A 1,771-nucleotide genomic window follows, 5' to 3' on the forward strand; every position below is an offset into this window, starting at 1 on the left:
CAGGGGCGAGGAAGCCGCAGATTTGGTGGAGGCGCTGCAGCCAATGCCTTCGCCTGGAGCGTTTCCTTCAGTGCCTAGTAGTATTGAACCAGCCGAAGAGGCGACAAAAAGCCACGCAGGACTATCTGGCACCATGTCAGAAGGCACAATGCACTCAGGACCACTTTCGAGTTCTGAGCCGTTACAAAGTGATTCTCCCCGCGAGGTAAGGAGGGTTGGCCAATGCATTAACTCAAAGGTTGTCCCAAAAATTGCCGCTAGCCATGCAGTGGCATGAAGCTCCTCATGCTTTTGTTGTAATGAAGGGTGGATTGCTGTGTGGCAAATGCGTGCTGTGGAATAGCGATCAGGAGAGGAGTGGCTTCGAATACCTACTGGTGGACCTTCCGTGGCTCCAGAGCAAGGCCTGGCATCAAGCATGCTAGGAGCATCCACTCTTCGAAGTTTATTGTCATCAGTTACATCCCATAGTGACACAACCAGTCTTTCGCAGGGCGCGATTGAGGATTCGATTCAGGCAAGCGAATCAGCTCGTCAGCTGAGTTTCTTCCTTGTCGTTACGCCAGTGGATCAAGCGTAGCTTTGTCGTGCCTTGAACAGTTGCTAACTAGTTGCTTTTACCCCTGGCTGCTGCCTGAAAAAACCACGTTGCTACTAGAAAATTGCAGTGGGGATGAAGGAATTGCTGTGATTGTGTTATGTTTTTCCCAGTCCCTGTCCCAACGGGCTCAGCTGGCAATCAAAGATCTGTTTGATTCTCGTGAGTGGCTCCAAGAATTGCTAGGGAGAGTCCCTGACCAAGTCCTCGCTACGTGTCCATTCTACCGTTTTCCCATGAAGCAACTAAGCCTGGCAACTTTTAGCATGGTTATACCAGAAATATTGGCTGCCAATATGAAGGATGCGGTTGTGGTCCTCTCCGAATGCATGCGACTACTGAAGAAGACGTCGCTATCCCTTGAGGAGACTAAAGCCCTTTTGGGCTACACGGAGCGTCTGTACGGATACGCAACCACCACGATGCCGGGTGCAAGAGGAGGTTTCGCAGCTATACAAACTATTGACGCTCTAGGGAGAGTGTTGTTTGTTCTCGATACGCTGCATTGTGCAGCAGAAGTGCTTGGAGAAGCTTCCAACTAATATCTGTGGTGGCCCGTAATAGTCCAGCACATAGAAAGTGGGCGGTACCTAGGAAGGCTTACATATAAACCTCCAAGGAGATCAAACTGGATTCACCCCACCTTAAAGGCGCTGGATGTTGCGTTAGACTACTACAGGATAGGGAAAAGGCCTCCGGTTCGCCTTTTGGTCGGACTAAAACTGGCCCTTCTGCTACAACCCCAGTCAACGAAGTTCAACAATCCTAAGTGGGATCCTTGGAGGGCAGAATCGCAAGCGTGGATCGAATCGATACAGCGAAGCACACAGACGAGCGGTCAGTCAACATAGAAGCCAACACGCCTCAGCGTGAATCTCGCTCGTCAACGTGGTACAAATGTGGCCCTTGTTCCGCATTCCGCTGCAGTCGGAAGCGGGGCAACTGCAAAGCGGAGGAGGTGCGTACGCAGAATGACGGCCGATTGCTGTTAAGCCGTCTCCATTTGCCTTTGAAAGATAGTCCTCCACGCTCAAGGAAATTCCGATCTTTGTAATCGTACAGAGAAATTATATACGCAATCACCGGTGCCGTCGACGCACTGTTACGGGTTCGGGTTGGCTGGAGGAAGTCCCTTGGTGAGGCATACCTAAGTAGCTGAATTTGGCACCTCCA

The 1,771-nt window shown here is 51.0% G+C and overlaps 1 protein-coding gene across 1 annotated transcript; it reads left to right on the top strand.

The window, feature by feature from the left end:
• On the top strand, positions 1 to 1,140 carry EMWEY_00060340 (hypothetical protein; the record flags this gene model as incomplete). The annotated part of the gene is made up of 2 exons (XM_013481477.1): positions 1 to 205; positions 712 to 1,140. Coding segments are annotated over 2 exons (634 nt in total), but the record flags the coding sequence as incomplete, so codon positions are not given.
• Positions 1,141 to 1,771: the final 631 nt, after the last annotated feature.

Source organism: Eimeria maxima, genomic scaffold (assembly GCF_000499605.1).
Source record: "Eimeria maxima Weybridge genomic scaffold, Emw_scaff3401, whole genome shotgun sequence".
NCBI classification, from domain to species: domain Eukaryota; phylum Apicomplexa; class Conoidasida; order Eucoccidiorida; family Eimeriidae; genus Eimeria; species Eimeria maxima.